This window comes from Coregonus clupeaformis, chromosome 40 (assembly GCF_020615455.1).
Source record: "Coregonus clupeaformis isolate EN_2021a chromosome 40, ASM2061545v1, whole genome shotgun sequence".
Lineage (NCBI taxonomy): Eukaryota > Metazoa > Chordata > Actinopteri > Salmoniformes > Salmonidae > Coregonus > Coregonus clupeaformis.
Window position 1 is genome coordinate 21,210,889 of NC_059231.1, and position 17,350 is coordinate 21,228,238.

At 44.8% G+C, this 17,350-nt stretch overlaps 1 protein-coding gene across 4 annotated transcripts in view; it reads left to right on the plus strand.

Annotated features, from left to right (window-relative positions):
• LOC121554951 (nck-associated protein 1) overlaps nt 1–17,350 on the plus strand; it is a 68,065-nt gene that overhangs the window by 35,462 nt on the left and 15,253 nt on the right. For all 4 annotated transcript variants that reach the window (XM_041868662.2, XM_041868661.2, XM_041868663.2 and 1 more), the window contains 3 exons: nt 13,288–13,407; nt 15,335–15,474; nt 16,310–16,441. In XM_041868662.2, coding sequence (XP_041724596.1) covers nt 13,288–13,407; nt 15,335–15,474; nt 16,310–16,441 — 392 coding nt within the window. The remainder of the gene's footprint in view (nt 1–13,287; nt 13,408–15,334; nt 15,475–16,309; nt 16,442–17,350) is intronic.

Sequence of the window (17,350 nt, forward strand, 5' to 3'; positions counted from 1 at the left end):
AAAAGCATGATTTATTAAATCTGTAGTTGAACCATACACTGGTGCAGCTACCAGCTACTCCCAGGGGGGATGTGGAAGCCCTCCGCACACACAGCCTACACAACAGATTTCTGTTTCCCTCTCCGCTGAAATACGCCAGGCACATTCATGTTTGTTCCTGCCAAGCATGGAGCCCAATATCCATTTAGTTTGGTAAATAAGGCATATTTTCGCTCCTAATTGTTTGACAAACAGTACCAAAAGAAGTGACACAATGGGCGTTCTCATGTGGCCGAGCAGAGTGGTCAAAGGAGGGCCTTTTGCTTAGGAGCTGTCTGAGTGCACTTAGAGAAATAAAATAGATTTATTGAGCCAGAGAAGGATTGGATTTCACAAAAGTCCCTCTCTCAGCGTGTCTTCAAAATGTTCCCTCTTCCTATGTCCACTCCTCATAGCTTTAGGCAGCTGCAAACTTTATTTATGTTGGAAAAGCATTAAATGTTTCCAAGAATATTTCCATCTTGCACAGAACATTTTACAGTGGTTTATAGTAACAGTAAAAAGGCAGCGTCCCAAATGGCACCCTATTCCATATGTAGTGCACAATCTTTTTATTCAGGGCTTATCAGAGGTGTGAGTCTGACTCGAGTCACAAATTTGATGACTTGTGACTCGGCTTGATAGAAAATAGAATAACTTGAGACTTGACTTGGACTTGGAGCCTCAAGACTCAGAACTCGACTTTGACTTGAGACTGATGACTTAAAATTATAACGACTTGTCACTCATTTTGTGGCACAGAGTCTCCGTGGATTGCTCTACACGCAGCCAGGGACCATATCGTAATTGCAAAAAATAACTGATTGGCTAGTGAAACGCACACTAGGCCCTCTGATTGAACCAGCAAACTGTCAATCAACACAGGGGGGGTTGTGAGTGTGAAACTGAATGGGGAAAAATATATATTCTTCATACATATTTGAATAGGCCACATACAGTGGGGAGAACAAGTATTTGATACACTGCCGATTTTGCAGATTTTCCTACTTACAAAGCATGTAGAGGTCTGTAATTTTTATCACAGGTACACTTCAACTGTGAGAGACGGAATCTAAACAAAAATCCAGAAAATCACATTGTATGATTTTTAAGTAATTAATGTGCATTTTATTGCATGACATAAGTATTTGATACATCAGAAAAGCAGAACTTAATATTTGGTACAGAAACCTTTGTTTGCAATTACAGAGATCATACGTTTCCTGTAGGTCTTGACCAGGTTTGCACACACTGCAGCAGGGATTTTGGCCCACTCCTCCATACAGACCTTCAGGTTTCGGGGCTGTCGCTGGGCAATACGGACTTTCAGCTCCCTCCAAAGATTTTCTATTGGGTTCAGGTCTGGAGACTGGCTAGGCCACTCCAGGACCTTGAGATGCTTCTACGGAGCCACTCCTTAGTTGCCCTGGCTGTGTGTTTCGGGTCGTGGTCATGCTGGAAGACCCAGCCACGACCCATCTTCAATGCTCTTACTGAGGGAAGGAGGTTGTTGGCCAAGATCTCGCGATACATGGCCCCATCCATCCTCCCCTCAATACGGTGCAGTCGTCCTGTCCCCTTTGCAGAAAAGCATCCCCAAAGAATGATGTTTCCACCTCCATGGTTCACGGTTGGGATGGTGTTCTTGGGGTTGTACTCATCCTTTTTCTTCCTCCAAACACGGCGAGTGGAGTTTAGACCAAAAAGCTCTATTTTTGTCTCATCAGACCACATGACCTTCTCCCATTCCTCCTCTGGATCATCCAGATGGTCATTGGCAAACTTCAGACGGGCCTGGACATGCGCTGGCTTGAGCAGGGGGACCTTGCGTGCGCTGCAGGATTTTAATCCATGACGGCGTAGTGTGTTACTAATGGTTTTCTTTGAGACTGTGGTCCCAGCTCTCTTCAGGTCATTGACCAGGTCCTGCCGTGTAGTTCTGGGCTGATCCCTCACCTTCCTCATTGTCATTGATGCCCCACGAGGTGAGATCTTGCATGGAGCCCCAGACCGAGGGTGATTGACCGTCATCTTGAACTTCTTCCATTTTCTAATAATTGCGCCAACAGTTGTTGCCTTCTCACCAAGCTGCTTGCCTATTGTCCTGTAGCCCATCCCAGCCTTGTGCAGGTCTACAATTTTATCCCTCATGTCCTTACACAGCTCTCTGTTCTTGGCCATTGTGGAGAGGTTGGAGTCTGTTTGATTGAGTGTGTGGACAGGTGTCTTTTATACAGGTAACGAGTTCAAACAGGTGCAGTTAATACAGGTAATGAGTGGAGAACAGGAGGGCTTCTTAAAGAAAAACGAACAGGTCTGTGAGAGCCGGTATTCTTACTGGTTGGTAGGTGATCAAATACTTATGTCATGCAATAAAATGCAAATTAATTACTTAAAAATCATACAATGTGATTTTCTGGATTTTTGTTTTATATTCCGTCTCTCACAGTTGAAGTGTACCTATGATAAAAATTACAGACCTCTACATGCTTTGTAAGTAGGAAAACCTGCAAAATCGGCAGTGTATCAAATACTTGTTCTCCCCACTGTACATACCGTTTGTATTTTATATTTATACCTTTGCTTATTCGATCTGGTCACAAACGTTAGCCTACGGCATTGGACCAAATTCTTGTTTCAAAAACATCTAATCTGTGCTTCAGAACCAAAATGTTGTGCGTCTTAACTGTTGACCAGTCACCAGCATTGGCGCGCAAAGGCAGGCGCACATATCCAGATTAGTGACCAGAAAGCGCTTGTTTAATTTTCTCAGATTTTTACCTGGCAAAAAGAGAGTAGCCTACCTACATTAATATTATCCATACAAAAGTACCGTTTAGCAATCTGCTACGGACACATATGTGCCACAACAATAGGCTACCTGGTGATTTCATTGATAATTTTCAAATTTCAGATAGGCCTAGTTTGGGTGGTTTATAATCGTATACCTCAATGGTGGTACTGGCTAAATGTCTAAAGATAGTTGTAACATCGCACTACCTTCAATAGTTATGGGATGAAGACGTAACATTCTGGAGAAGTAATTACGATATTTGTAAAAGGCTACAGATGCTTTCCATCCGATCCTGCAACCTCCTAGCATACAGGTAGGCCGTTTGATCCTGCTTGCTCCAGAGAAGTGACAATGAGACATGATATCCCTAGTTGATATTGACCGCTAACATTAATGACTTTCAGCTCAAAATGTAAAACGCAGTTTATTTCTGTATCTTGCGTTTTGAAAATGCATCACTGTTTATGGCTGTAATGACAGGTTATTGTGCGAGCGTGTTTGCCCTGTGTGCAGGTGTGTGCACGAGGGTCGCAAGCTTTGAACCACTCCTTTTTGGGCTGCGCAGGCCAAAAAGTTTGAAAACCACTGAGCTAGTGAACAGATTGTTGATTTGCTGTACAGCTATAGGATCGGGTGCAGCACAAGCGTCAAATTTTAGGGAGAGATGATTGACAATGTTTTGGTGATCAAGAATATGAACCGTTTACTTTGCAAGCTCACCAGCAATGGGGCATCAAGCAACAATTACTAACATACAGTGCCTTGCAAATGTATTCATCCCCCTTGATGTTTTTCCTGTTTTGTTGTATTACAACCTGTAATTTAAATATATTTTTGTTTGGATTTCATGTAATGGACATACACAAAATAGTCCAAATTGGTGAAGTGAAATGAAAAAAAAACTTGTTTGAAAAAATTTGAAAAAATTAATAATGGAAAAGTGGTGTGTGCATATGTGTTCACGCCCTTTGCTATGAAACCCCTAATTAAGATCTGGTGCAACCAATTACCTTCAGAAGTCACATAATTAGTTAAATAAAGTCCACCTGTGTGCAATCTAAGTGTCACATGATCTGTCACATGATCTCAGTATATATACACCTGTTCTGAAAGGCCCCAGAGTCTGCAACACCACTAAGCAAGGGGCACCACCAAGCAAGCGGCACCATGAAGACCAAGGAGCTCTCCAAACAGGTCAGGGACAAAGTTGTGGAGAAGTACAGATCAGGGTTGGGTTATAAAAAATATCAGAAACTTTGAACATCCCACGGAGCACCATTTTAAATCCATTATTAAAAAATGGAAAGAATATGGCACCACAACAAACCTGCCAAGAGAGGGCCACCCACCAAAACTCACGGACCAGGCAAGGAGGGCATTAATCAGAGAGGCAACAAAGAGACCAAAGATAACCCTGAAGGAGCTGCAAAGCTCCACAGCGGAGATTGGAGTATCTGTCCATATCAAATCAAATCAAATTGTATTGGTCACATGCGCCGAATACAACAGGTGCAGACATTACAGTGAAATGCTTACTTACAGCCCTTAACCAACAGTGCATTTATTTTTAACAAAAAAAAGTACAAATAAAACAACAACAAAAAAAGTGTTCAGAAAAAAAGAGCAGAAGTAAAATAAAGTGACAGTAGGGAGGCTATATATACAGGGGGGTACCGTTGCAGAGTCAATGTGCGGGGGCACCGGCTAGTTGAGGTAGTTGAGGTAATATGTACATGTGGGTAGAGTTAAAGTGACTATGCATAAATAATTAACAGAGTAGCAGCAGCGTAAAAAGGATGGGGTGGGGGGGCAGTGCAAATAGTCTGGGTAGCCATGATTAGCTGTTCAGGAGTCTTATGGCTTGGGGGTAGAAGCTGTTGAGAAGTCTTTTGGACCTAGACTTGGCACTCCGGTACCGCTTGCCGTGCGGTAGCAGAGAGAACAGTCTATGACTAGGGTGGCTGGAGTCTTTGACAATTTTGAGGGCCTTCCTCTGACACCGCCTGGTATAGAGGTCCTGGATGGCAGGAAGCTTGGTCCCAGTGATGTACTGGGCCGTACGCACTACCCTCTGTAGTGTCTTGCGGTCGGAGGCCAAGCAGTTGCCATACCAGGCGGTGATGCAACCAGTCAGGATGCTCTCGATGGTGCAGCTGTAGAATTTTTTTGAGGATCTGAGGACCCATGCCAAATCTTTTCAGTCTCCTGAGGGGGAATAGGCTTTGTCGTGCCCTCTTCACAACTGTCTTGGTATGTTTGGACCATGATAGTTCGTTGGTGATGTGGACACCAAGGAACTTGAAGCTCTCAACCTGTTCCACTACAGCCCCGTCGATGAGAATGGGGGCGTGCTCAGTCCTCTTTTTTTTCCTGTAGTCCACAATCATCTCCTTTGTCTTGGTCACGTTGAGGGAGAGGTTGTTGTCCTGGCACCACACGGCCAGGTCTCTGACCTCCTCCCTATAGGCTGTCTCATCGTTGTCGGTGATCAGGCCTACCACTGTTGTGTTGTCGGCAAACTTAATGATGGTGTTGGAGTCGTGCCTGGCCATGCAGTCATGGGTGAACAGAGAGTACAGGAGGGGACTGAGCACGCACCCCTGAGGGGCCCCCGTGTTGAGGATCAGCTTGGCAGATGTGTTGTTACCTACCCTTACCACCTGGGGGCGGCCCGTCAGGAAGTCCAGGATCCAGTTGCAGAGGGAGGTGTTTAGTCCCAGGATCCTTAGCTTAGTGATGAGCTTAGAGGGCACTATGGTGTTGAATGCTGAGCTGTAGTCAATGAATAGCATTCTCACGTAGGTGTTCCTCTTGTCCAGGTGGGAAAGGGCAGTGTGGAGTGCAATAGAGATTGCATCATCTGTGGATCTGTTGGGGCGGTATGCAAATTGGAGTGGGTCTAGGGTTTCTGGGATAATGCTGTTGATGTGAGCCATGACCAGCCTTTCAAAGCACTTCATGGCTACAGACGTCAGTGCTACGGGTCGGTAGTCATTTAGGCAGGTTCTTAGAGTCCTTGGGCACGGGGACTATGGTGGTCTGCTTGAAACATGTTGGTATTACAGACTCAGTCAGGGACATGTTGAAAATGTCAGTGAAGACACTTGCCAGCTGGTCAGCACATGCTCGGAGTACACGTCCTGGTAATCCGTCTGGCCCTGCGGCCTTGTGAATGTTGACCTGCTTAAAAGTCTTACTCACCTCGGCTACGGAGAGCGTGATCACATAGTCATCCGGAACAGCTGGTGCTCTCATGCATGCTTCAGTGTTGCTTGCCTCGAAGCGAGCATAGAAGTGGTTTAGCTCGTCTGGGAGGCTTGTGTCACTGGGCAGCTCGCGGCTGTGCTTCCCTTTGTAGTCTGTAATAGTTTTCAAGCCCTGCCACATCCGACGAGCGTCAGAGCCAGTGTAGTATGATTCAATCTTAGACCTGTATTGACTCTTTGCCTGTTTGATGGTTCGTCGGAGGTCATAGCGGGATTTCTTATAAGCGTCCGGGTTAGAGTCCCGTTCCTTGAAAGCGGCAGCTCTACCCTTTAGCTCAGTGCGGATGTTTCCTGTAATCCATGGCTTCTGGTTGGGGATGTACGTACGGTCACTGTGGGGACGACATCATCGATGCACTTATTGATGAAACCAGTGACTGATGTGGTGTACTCCTCAATGCTGTCTGAAGAATCCCGGAACATGTTCCAGTCTGTGCTAGCAAAACAATCATGTAGCTTAGCATCTGCGTCATCTGACCACTTTTTTATTAACTGAGTCACTGGTGCTTCCTGCTTTAGTTTTTGCTTATAAGCAGGAATCAGGAGGATAGAGTTATGGTCAGATTTGCCAAATGGAGGGCGAGGGAGAGCTTTGTATGTGTCTCTGTGTGTGGAGTAAAGGTGGTCTAGAGTTTTTTTTCCTCTGGTTGCACATTTAACATGCTGGTAGAAATTAGGTAGAACGGATTTAAGTTTCCCTGCATTAAAGTCCCCGGCCACTAGGAGCGCTGCATCTGGATGAGCGTTTTCCTGTTGATTTATGGCCTTGTACAACTCATTCAGTGCAATCTTAATGCCAGCATTGGTTTGTGGTGGTAAATAGACAGCTATGAAAAATATAGATGAAAACTCTCTTGGTAAATAGTGTGGTCTACAGCTTATCATAAGATACTCTACCTCAGGCGAGCAAAACCTCGAGACTTCCTTAGTATTTGATTTTGTGCACCAGCTGTTGTTTACAAATATACACAGACCGCCACCCCTTGTCTTACCGGAGTCAGCCGTTCAAATCCTGCCGATGTAGCGTATAGCCCGCTAGCTGTATGAAATCCATGTCGCCGTTCAGCCACGACTCGGTGAAACATAAGATATTACAGTTTTTAATGTCCCGTTGGTTGGATAACCGTAATCTTAAGTCATCCAATTTATTTTCAAATGATTGAACGTTGGCTAATAGGATTGATGGAAGAGGCAGTTTACTCGCTCGCTGTCGGATCCTTACAAGGCACCCCGATCTACGTCCACGATATCTCCGTCTCTTCGTCACGCGAATGACGGGGATTTGGGCCTTGTCGGGTGTCTATGATATCCTTCGCGGCCGCCTCGTTGAAGAAAAAATCTTCGTCCAATACGAGGTGAGTAATCGCTGTCCTGATATCCAGAAGCTCTTTTTGGTTATAAGAGACGATGGCAGAAACATTATGTACAAACTAAATTACAAATAATGGGGAAAAACACACATAATAGTACAATTGGTTAGAGGGCTGTAAATCGGCAGCCATCTTCTCCGGCGCTGTTCTTTTAAGCCATTGCTTAAAGAAAAAAATAAGCAAACACGTTTGGTGTTCGCCAAAAGACATATGGGAGACTCCCCAAACATATGGAAGAAGGTACTCTGGTCAGATTAAACTCAAATTGAGCTTTTTGGACATCAAGGAAAACGATATGTCTGGCGCAAACCCAACACCTCTCATCACCCCGAGAACACTATCCCCACAGTGAAGCGTGGGGGCAGCATCATGCTGTGGGGATGTTTTTCATCAGCAGGGACTGGGAAACTGAAGGAATGATGGATGGCGCTAAATACAGGGAAATTCTTGAGGGAAACCTGTTTCAGTCTTCCAGAGATTTGAGACTGGGATGGAGGTTCACCTTCCAGCAGGACAATGACCCTAAGCATACTGCTAAAGCAACACTCGAGTGGTTTAAGGGGAAACATTTAAATGTCTTGGAATGGCCTAGTCAAAGCACAGACATCAATCCAATTGAGAATCTGTGGTATGACTTAAAGATTGCTGTACGCCAGCAGAACCCATCCAACTTGAAGGAGCTGGAGCAGTTTTGCCTTGAAGAATGGGAAAAAATCCCAGTGGCTAGATGTGCCAAGCTTATAGAGACATACCCCAAGAGACTTGCAGCTGTAATTGCTGCAAAAGGTGGCTCTACAAAGTATTGACTTTTGGGCGGTGAATAGTTATGCAAGCTCAAGTTTTTCTGTTTTTTTGTCTTATTTCTTGTTTGTTTCACAATAAAACATATTTTTCATCTTCAAAGTGGTAGGCATGTTGTGTAAATCAAATGATACAAACCCCCCAAAAAATCAATTTTAATTCCAGGTTGTAAGGCAACAAAATAGGAGAAATGCCAAGGGGGGTGAATACTTTCGCAAGCCACTATAGGCCTACTGGTCTTTAGCTACGTCAAAATTTACTTGTGAAGCTTCCGTTTGGAATTATTGTTGTTAATGTATTATTTCATAATCAATGTGTTGTAGACAAAATAAAGGGCTGTCTGGTAGCCTCCATAAATAGGCATAGATTTGTAGTTGAACAAGTCGTTGCCTGTAGATTTTTTTTACATCTTGAGACTTGACTTGAAAAAACATGCGACTTGACTCAACTTGACTTGCTCTTAAAATGCACACTTGGACTTGACGCGACTGAATCTACTTGGGACTCGACTTGAGACTTGTGACTTGTGACTCAAATAATAGTAACTTGGTCCCACCTCTGGGGCTCATACATCCTAAATGGCACCCTATTCCCTACATAGTGCCCTGGTCAAAAGTAGTGCACTACATAGGGAATAGGGTGCCATTTGGGACGCAACCAAGGTCACAGAACTTCAGCGAAATGTCAGTCTTGGCATCTGATCATCATCATTTTTTTGTCTTCTTTCTTTGGCAGCTAAATGTAATTTTACATCAGATTTATTTTTCTCAGCTAACAGCATTTGAACCTTTTTTTTTACCATAATCACTTCAACAAAAATGAAAATGCAACAATTCTTAGAAAGAAAGCTATTCCATTTGAAACTCTTCTGTAAGGAACACACACACACACACACACACACACACACACACACACACACACACAGTATTAATATAGAGTCTGACGTCTGCCGGTTAGCAATGGCCTCGAGGAGAAATGAGACCTGTCACTCACAGCTTTAAATTTCAACCTTTGTTCATGTCTTCCATGCCTGGGGGAACACATAACTCCCCCACCCTCTCTGGCTTTCAAAAAGAGCAAACTGAATCGTTTAAAGAGCAAACTGCCATGGGATTCATTTAAGATACTCTTTGAAGAGGTAGGGTTTCAGATGTTTTTGGAAGATGGGCGGGGAATCTGCTGTTCTAGCTTCAGGGGGAAGATGGTTCCACCATTGGCAGGGTTTTTTCTGCATAGAAAAGTATTGGGCGGACTGCCTAAGTATTTTTTCTGGCCGCCTATGTCCAAACAGTAAATGTAGTCTCGACTCAACCCTCCCACTTTTCCCACTGCATTTCATATACAGGTTCTGTAGCCAATGTAGACAATTCCCGCTCTTTTCCTCAGAGAAAATGGCTTGATTCTAGCCCTTAGGTTACCTTTCAAAAGACCATACCGGTGCAATTTTTTATTTATTCTATCGTGCATTGGTGGGCTGCATTTTACATTCATAAAGCATATCGAGGGACGTTCTTAAACTTGGCTACTTGCGGACCGGACCGTTAACCATTTGTTTAGGCTACACCTTGTTCAGTCATGTTACCTCATTAGCTAGCTATAGCTAACAACCTGAGGGCGCGTTCAGCAGGACGCAACGTTTTGGAACGTTCAGATAGAAATATGCTATGTAGAACAAACCTGCCTCTCTGACATGTTGACTAAGGAATAACGTCATCTCTATTCATGGAATTTCTATCTTCAACTTTCAAGAACGTTTTGTAGAGAGGAGGGAGTGAAAAGATGACAGGTCCGCAGGGAGTCTAGTTTTCCTCCATTTCCGCTCGGCTGCCCGGAGCCCTCTTCTGTGAGCTCGCAATGAGTCGTCAAGCCACGGAGCAGGAGGGGAGGACCGAGCCGGCCGGGAAGATAGGGGACATAGAGAGTCAAAAGATGCAGAAAGGGAGGAGAGGAGGGTTGAGGAGGCAGAATCAGGAGATCGGAGGGAGAAGGATTTAGCAGAGGGAAGAGATGATAGGATGGAAGAGGAGTGGGTAGCGGGAGAGAGAGAGTGAAGGTTGCGACGGCGCATTACCATCTGAGTAGGGGTAGAGAGGGTAGTGTTGGAGGAGAGCGAGAGAGAAAAGGATACAAAGTAGTGGTCGGAGACTACTTTGCGGCCACCATCTGGTGATCGTGCCTGCCTCCTCTCGCTGTCTGGCTCTCGTTCTCTCTCTCTCTCTGTGTGTGTGCTTGAGTGTCTGTTTGTTTTTGTATGTAATGTGCAATATCTATGTAGGCTGAATTAGGAATTTACATGGCCAGATAATTGTTATTTATTCTAATACAGTGCTGTAAAAAAGTATTTGCCCCCTTTCTGATCTTCTCTATTTTTGCATATTTTTGATACTGAATGTTGTCATTTTGACAATAACTAGACTAAATCATTATTCAAATGACAAAAATGTGACGAAGACTTAATTATGTTTTTGTCAAAATGACTAAGACTGGACTGAGCTGAGTGGGAGCTGACCCCCGTTGGGGTGGGACGGCCAAGAGACCAGAGGTGGCAGAACAGAGTGCTTGGGTTGGAGTGTAGGATTTCAGCATAGCCTGAAGATGGGGAGGGGCAGTTCCCCTTGCTGCTCCGTAGGTAAGCACCATGGTCTTGTAGTGGATGCGAGCCTCAACTGGAAGCCAGTGTGCGGAGTAGCAGGGTGACATTGGAGAACTTGGGAAGGTTGAACACCAAGTGGGCTGCGGCATTCTGGATAAGTTGCAGGGGTTTGATTTCACAAGCAGGGAGCCCAGACAACAGAGAGTTGCAGTAGTCTAGACTGGATTAGGACATGCTTTCTGTGTGAGGAGGGGTCGTACTCTATAATAATTAACTGAGTGTACAAAACATTAGGAACATCTGCTTTTTCAATTACACTGACTGACCAGGTGAATCCAGGTGAAAGCTATGATCCCTTATTGATGTCACTTGTTAAATCCACTTCAATCAGTGTAGATGAAGGGAAGGAGACAGGTTAAAGAAGGATTTTTAAGCCTTGAGACAATTGAGACATGGATTGTGTCAAGAACTGCAACGCTGCTGGGTTTTTCATGCTCAACAGTTTCCCGTGCGTATGAAGAAGGATTCACCACCCAAAGGACATCCGGCCAACTTGACACAACTGTGGGAAGCTTTGGAGTCAACATGGGCCAGCATCCCTGTGGAAAGCTTTCGACACCTTATAGAGTCCATGCCCCGACGAATTGAGGCTGTCCTGAAGGCAACTCAATATTAGCAAGGTGTTCTTAATGTTTTGTTCACTCAGTGTAATATATGCCATTTAGCAGAGACTTTTATCCAAAGCAACTTAGTCATGCATTCATTTTTATGTATGGGTGGTCCCGGCAATCGAACCCACTATATTGGCGTTGCAAGCGCATTGCTCTACCAACTGAGCAACAGAGGACCTCTACGGATGTTGTAGACTAGAGCATGAACCTGCAGGATAGAGTCACTGCTTTGATGTTTGCAGAGAATGACAGTGTGTTGTAGATGGTCATGCCAGGGTTCTTTGCACTCTGGGAGGGGGACACCGTGGAGTTGTCAACCGTGATGGAGAGGTCTTGGAGCGGGCAGCCCTTACCTGGGAGGAAGAGCAGCTCCGTCTTGTCGTTGGTTGAGCTTCAGGTGATGGGCCGACATCCAAGCTGTGATGTCTGCCAGGCACGCAGAGATGCATGTCGCCACCTGGGAGTGTCATCCGCATAGCAATGATAGGAGAGACCATGTGAGGATTTGATGGAGCCGAGTGACTTTGTGTATAGACAAAAGAGGAGAGGGCCTAGAACTGAGCCACGGGGGACACCAGTATTGAGAGCATGTGGTGCAGACTCCTCCATGTCACCTGGTAGGAACAACCTGCCCGGTAGGATGCAATCCAAGAGTGTGCAGAGCCTGAGATGCCCAGCCTTGAGAGGGTGGAGAGGACGATCTGATAGTTGACAGTGTTGAAGGCGGTGGATATATCTAGGAGGATGAGAATAGAGGAGAGAGGGTCAGCTTTGGCAGAGCGGAGAGCGTCCGTGACACAGAGGAGAGCGGTCTCAGTTGAGTGAGCCGTCTTGAAGCCTGACTGGTTAGGGTCAAGAAGATTGTTCTGAGAGAGATAACGAGAGAGTTGGTCATAGAAGGCACGCTCAGTGTTTTGGAAAGAGAAGAAAGAAGGGGTACTGGTCTATAGTTTTTGACATCAGTGGGGTCAAGTGTTGGTTTCTTGAGGAGGGGAGCGACATTGGCCATTTTGATGAGGAATGGGAGAAGGTCTCCAGAAGGGGATGGGCTCGAGCAGGCAGGTTGTCAGGCAGCTGGACATCACTAGTTGCAGGATTTCATCTGGAGAGAGGGGAGAAAGAGGTCAAGGCGTAGGATAGTTCTGTGTGAGTGGGACCAGTGGACTCAGTAGGCTGAGTGAATGAGGAGTGGATATTGTCGATCTTCTTTTCAAAGTGGTTTGCAAAGTCATCCGCGAGGAGGTGGAGGATTAAGGAAGGAAGGAAGAGAAGGTGGAAAAATGTTTCCTGGGGTTAGAGGCAGAAGCTTGAAATTTAGAGTGATAGAAAGTGGCTTTAGCAGAGGATACAGAGGAAGAGACTGTAGAGAGGAGGGAGTGGAAGGATAATAGGTCCTTCGGAAGTTTAGTTTTCCTCCATTTCCGCTCAGCTGCCCGCAGCCCTATTCTGTGAGCTATTCTGTTTGACCAGACTGTGTGTGACCAGTTTTAGAGCGAGGCAGTGTGTAGTGTTCAGTCAGTGGGTACTGTTAAGGGTTGGCTACCTATGAATGACCGGTTCACTCAGACCTCTCTACCTACCTAGAACTTTTTGCTATTCACAAACATCTAGTCTGGTCCTAGATCTGTTTGGCATTGACAAATACTGAAGGAGTTAGATCTGGAACCAGGCTAACAAACAGCCGTTCACCAAACCATCCACCAGCCAATCTCCTATAGTGCAAACTGCTTTCCCCTGGATAACATTGTCTTCCCTTTTTCCCTCCTTCCTACAGAGGCACCACATAGGCGACCGTAGCTTGTCCCTGTGCAACATGTTTCTGGATGAGATGGCTAAACAGGCCCGCAACCTGATCACAGACATCTGCACCGAGCAATGCACGCTCAGCGACCAGGTGAGGTTCTGTTGTCATGGTGATTAATCAAAGTCCACACTAAGCGACCAGAGGGCTATACTACGATACAAGCTGGATCTGCTCAGGGTTTTCTAAAGCTAGCTAGCTTCAGTTAGCTTCACATTCTAGGTCATGCTTCATCCGCACTACAATGGTGAATATTGCTCGTCCGCCTGCCGCTAACTCGAGCAGGCTTGTAACTGCACGTGCATGTCGCACGTGGCTAGTCGAACGCCGGACTCTTAATTGATACAATGCTGAAACACCAATCTATGGGTGAGTCAGTGCCACATTTTCATTTGTGCCAAAGTCAAAATGAAAGAAAAGTTGTCTTGCAAATTCAGCAGTCTATGGTGTGAAATAGGCTTGTTGAAGGGCCGTCTTTATGTTATTACGTATTGTTAATGACGTCTTTGGTGTACTTATTAATACACAAGCACCTTTTTTCCCACTCCTATCGATAAAATAATTTTATTAGGCCGAAGTCATACACAAGTTTTACTGTACGTGAAGTTTCAAATGCATTCTGTCATTACTAAATGTGTAATGTATTTTAACATGACCATTTTTTTAACTGTTTGGTGGGAGTGGTCTGGGTCTGCTCTCGTGTCATTCCTAACCATCTAATTATTATAATTACTGAGATGGGCCGGTCTCCAAGACACAGGCCTAATCTGAGTCCGGAAAACCGTAAGATACATTGAGTGCATACCTTGTTATCTGTGTGTTGGAACTGCTCTATTTTGGTATTGTATGTTAGACCTATTTACTTGCCATTTAAGTTTTTCAACTGATGACTCAATGTAGGTCTTAAGTCAGATACTTTTCATAATTCTATTTCTGTCATGTACAGTACAGGTAAATAGGCTTGGGCGGTATCCAGATTTTCATATTGTTATACCATTCTTCTCACATCCTGGGATTTACGATATTACCGGCATAGCACACAAGGGGGCGCTAACAATGCAAGAAAAGCCCATTGGGCCTCTATTACCAGAATGCTAACAAAATTAGCACAAACAAATAGCAAAATCACATGGACACTGTTAGCTAAATGCTAACGAGCGAACCCGAACATGAGCTAATTGCAAAGACCGGCAAATCCAGCTCATAAAGATATAAAAGCATAGCTAGTAGCTACTGAATGTCATTTTCGGTGAGTGTGGACATTTTACAACCGAAAGTGAATGAGAGAAATTGTGAAAATTGAGAAAGTTGTGAAGCATGCTTTACTGAAGGAAGAGCAGCATGTGTACACTGAGCAGAGGGGAGAACGGAGGAGAAAAAAAACACTAGTAGGAAGCAAAGGGACAAAATGGCAGCTGTATAGATAACTCATCCAGAGCTCTTTGACTTCTGGCAGAAAGCCATTATAAGATATCTGATGGCAAATATTTAGTAGTGAATTGCATACAAGTGTAACTTCATCAGCTCATGTGCGCCGCACAACAGAGACTCTCCGATAGATATAGAACGCTATGGACTCACCAGCTCGATATCTCCCATTGTGCTATTTACAAACAAACACGTGACTGGCTCAACTGTCCTGGGGAACTACGGTAAGCTTCATAATTTAAAATAATGTGACAGATAAAATGAAGAACGCAATCTGCTTTATCTCCTAACGTATTGCACAAGTTGACTGCAGGTAATAACTTAATAAGTAGCTACAAATATTCAAATTTATTGGAAAAACTTCAAATAAATAATTTTGATGGTATTGAAAAACCATCCCGTGTCTTTTTCCCAAATACCCCGGTATACGGTATATACGGTATACCGCCCAAGCCTAGAAAATAGAACACGATATAGCCTACATTGTGCATGTTCCAACTAAGTGCCTTGAAAACATAATTTGTCACTTCATTCCTTATTGGTCTGTGGGTGTTAAAGGGGTTTTCCTGTCCCTCCTGTGCTCCTGTTGCAGCTGCTGCCAAAACATTGTGCCAAAACCATCAGTCAGGCGGTGAACAAGAAGTCAAAGAAGCAGACTGGGAAGAAAGGCGAGCCTGAGAGAGAGAAGCCTGGAGTAGAGAGCATGAGGAAGAACAGGCTGCTGGTCACCAAGTAAGTAGTGTACACACTAAGTAAGGTTAGGGACTCTTTCCCAATGTGTCTATGCTCGATTCTTCCTCTCTGCTCTTTCTCAAAACAAATTGGAGTGGAACATCCACTGGAAGGTAACCTTGGATATTCTCCTCCAATTTCGAGGAATCAAGGAAAGACGAATTTGGAAAGAGCCCTGAGACGCGGAGACATTTAAATGTTTGTCATTTAGCAGACGATTTTTTCCAGTGTGACTTACAGGAACAATTACGGTTAAGTGCCTTGCTCAAGGGCACAGACTGATTTTTCACCTAGTCGGCTTGGGTATTCGAACCAGCGACCTTTCTGTTTCTGGCCCAACGCTCTTAACTGCTAGGCTACTTGTCCCCCTCCCCCTCTCCATGACCACAGTACAGTTTTATTGGATGGTTTTGTAAATCATGGTCTGCATGCGTCCCAAATTGCACCCTATTCCCTACAAGTGGACACTGGTCAAAAGTAATGCACTACATAGGGAATAGGGTGCCATTTGGGATGTAGTCATGGTTTTGCAACTTAATTTCCCACTGTGTGTTAAAAATACCATGCTAAGATTTACTGCCATCACTTGCTCTCCCTGCTCTGGGTATTCCACTTTAATTTAGGCCTAACTCTACTCCTAATTCTCAGCTTCCAGTAAGCTACATAGAAACAGACCATGACCAGGGCTAGCATAATATAGATTCAGGTCTGGGCCAAAAAAGGGATGTGTAAAAACAACATTAGCTGTGGTGCTGGAGGAACTTAATCTATCTGCTCTGTCACAGATTTCCCCTTTAATCTGAAAGAAATGAGGTTTTAATGTCTGTGTTCCTAGCCTGGATAAGCTTCACACAGCGCTATCTGAGCTGTGTTTCTCCATCAACTACGTACCCAACATGGTGATATGGGAACACACCTTCACTCCCAGGGAGTACCTCACCTCACACCTAGAGATACGCTTCACCAAGTGAGTACACACACACATTTGCACACACACATGCACGCTCACACACACGTATGTATGATCGCACATGTGCACGAACACACACAAACTCAGGGAATCCACTCTCCTATTGAAACACCAATCCTCACAGGAGGCTATGGGTGAATTTCTGCATATAGTCTGACTCTGCTCTCTCTCTCTTCCCACTGTGTTGTAACGTTAGCTGGTCAGTTATAAAACCTGCCTCTACTCCTCGAACACCAATCCATTGACCATCTCACGCAAAAAGAAGGAGGCTTAGTTTATTGTTATAAATCAAGGAACATTGTCCCATTTGTTCATTTTAATTAAAATCCCCAGACAGAGTTTAACAAAAAACCTCTCCGGAGTATATGATTTTATCTGTGATTTATTGGTCCATCCGGACAAACGTTTTTTTGGTCAGAGTGATTTTTGACACGCGTCCAGAATGGGGCCTGACTGGTCCAATGAAATAAACATTGTGCTGGAGAGTAACAGGTATTTTCCACTGTGGAAGTTAGGGTTGTGACGTTGGTGCTTTGGCTGGCCCCTGTGTGTGGGTGTCTGTGTGTGTGTGAGAGTGAGAGACGTGGGTGCGTTGGCTGGCCCCTCTCCACTGGCCGTGCTTCCCAGAGAGGAGAGGGCTCACACACACATACCCTATTACCACCACTTACCACTCCGCCCTGCTCCGCTCCTCCAGATCAGCGCAGGATAAAAGTTTTACTGCCCTTAGGTTCCCAGTTCCCAGCACACTTCAGACAGAAGGGAAAAGTGGCTAGTTATTTACTAAATTTTCCTAATGCTCGGTCAGGGTGTGAAAAAGCGTTTTATCACTTGTTGCGCCATAGTTTTTTAACCCTGCCATGTTTGAGCCGATCTGCCCGCTCCACACCTCCAAGTTATCTACGT